Raw genomic sequence first — 1,294 nt, 5'->3', positions numbered from 1 at the left:
CGCCGCGTGGCGTGGACTCGAGGAGGCGCTGCCGCCGGGGGTGAGCAGGAGCGACTTTGAGGTGCTCAGCGAGGGCTGGCAGCGAGAGGGGCGGGGACCCGAGGTCTTCTCGACGCTCGCGCGCGACGAGTGGCGCGAGCGGCACTCGGACCGCCGCACAAGTGAGCTGAGCCGGCAGCAGGCGGCGCGAGAGCTCGAGGAGTGGCTCTCGCAGCTAGGGTTGCTAGAGCTGGCGCCGCTCCTGCTGTCGGAGGGGGTCGACCTGGAGACAGTGCAGGAGGGAGGGTCGGGGGGGACGCGCCGACTAGGGGCGGTGTAGGCTGAGCGCCCACCCACCACGCAGGTGCTTGAGGACACGGATCTCATCCGAATGAACGTCGGCGCGCTGGGCACGCGGCGCATGTTGCTGAACGCGCGCAGCACGGTCACACACTACAAGCAGCTGCGAGAGACCATCGCGCGGCTTGAAGCCGAGGCAGCCAGGAAAGAGAGCGCACTAAGAGAGGCGCTGCTCCAAGCCAGGAGTGCCGCCGAGGGGGGTGACGCGGCTACCGCGCGAGCGTCAGAGCTCGCCGAGCAGCTGCGGGCAGAGAGGGAGCGCAGCGCCGGGCTACAGCTCGCTCTCGACGAGCAGGCCGAGTGCACGCTTGCGGAGGCCGCGCGGGGCGAGTCGTGGAGGGAGCACGCCCTCGCGTTTGCCCACGACTTGGAGGCGGTGCAGGAAAGGCAGCACGCCCTCGCCGAGGCGCAGCGCAGCATCGCGGAGGAGAGCCATCGCTCGATTCAGTCGCTACTGCGAAGACAGAACGACTACTACCAGCGCGCTCACAATCCGAGCAAACTCTTAGGGTTGCGAGCAGCTTGGCTCACAATCCTAGCAACATGCCTCCGATTGCGAGCAGGAGCGCTCGCAATCCTAGAACTTTCGCCGATTACGAGCGACACCGCCCACAGTCCTACGACTTCTAGGATTGCGCGCGGGTCCCCTCGCAGTCGGTGCGATCACTGTTTGGATTGTAAGGAGACCCTCCCGGCGCGCTCACTCACAAGCGCTCGCGGCTGGAGCGATTGGGAGCGCCCTCTGTGCGCTAGCCATCCTTGGATCTTTGGTACAATTGTGAGCACAGCCGCTCAGAGTCCTACGATCAAGATGTAGGATTGCGAACGCTCCTGCTCGCAAACGGAGGCATGTTGCTAGGATTGTGAGCCAAGATGCTCGAACCCCGCCAGTTTGCTCGGACCGGTTTCGCCCGGCTGCTACGTCTGGGCAGACCCACAACGTTCTCCTCGCGGG

General features: G+C 65.8%; 1 protein-coding gene across 1 annotated transcript; it reads left to right on the top strand.

Moving 5' to 3' along the window:
• Window positions 1-370: 370 nt before the first annotated feature.
• On the top strand, window positions 371-969 carry EMIHUDRAFT_258675 (hypothetical protein; the record flags this gene model as incomplete). Its single annotated transcript, XM_005759253.1, has 2 exons — window positions 371-849; window positions 921-969. 2 exons carry the CDS (start codon window positions 371-373, stop codon window positions 967-969), a joined length of 528 nt encoding a protein of 175 aa, XP_005759310.1.
• Window positions 970-1,294: the final 325 nt, after the last annotated feature.

This window comes from Emiliania huxleyi, assembly GCF_000372725.1.
Source record: "Emiliania huxleyi CCMP1516 unplaced genomic scaffold EMIHUscaffold_8012, whole genome shotgun sequence".
NCBI classification, from domain to species: domain Eukaryota; phylum Haptophyta; order Isochrysidales; family Noelaerhabdaceae; genus Emiliania; species Emiliania huxleyi.
The sequence above is the reverse complement of the archived record's forward strand: the minus strand, read 5'-3'. Positions and strand labels throughout refer to the sequence as shown.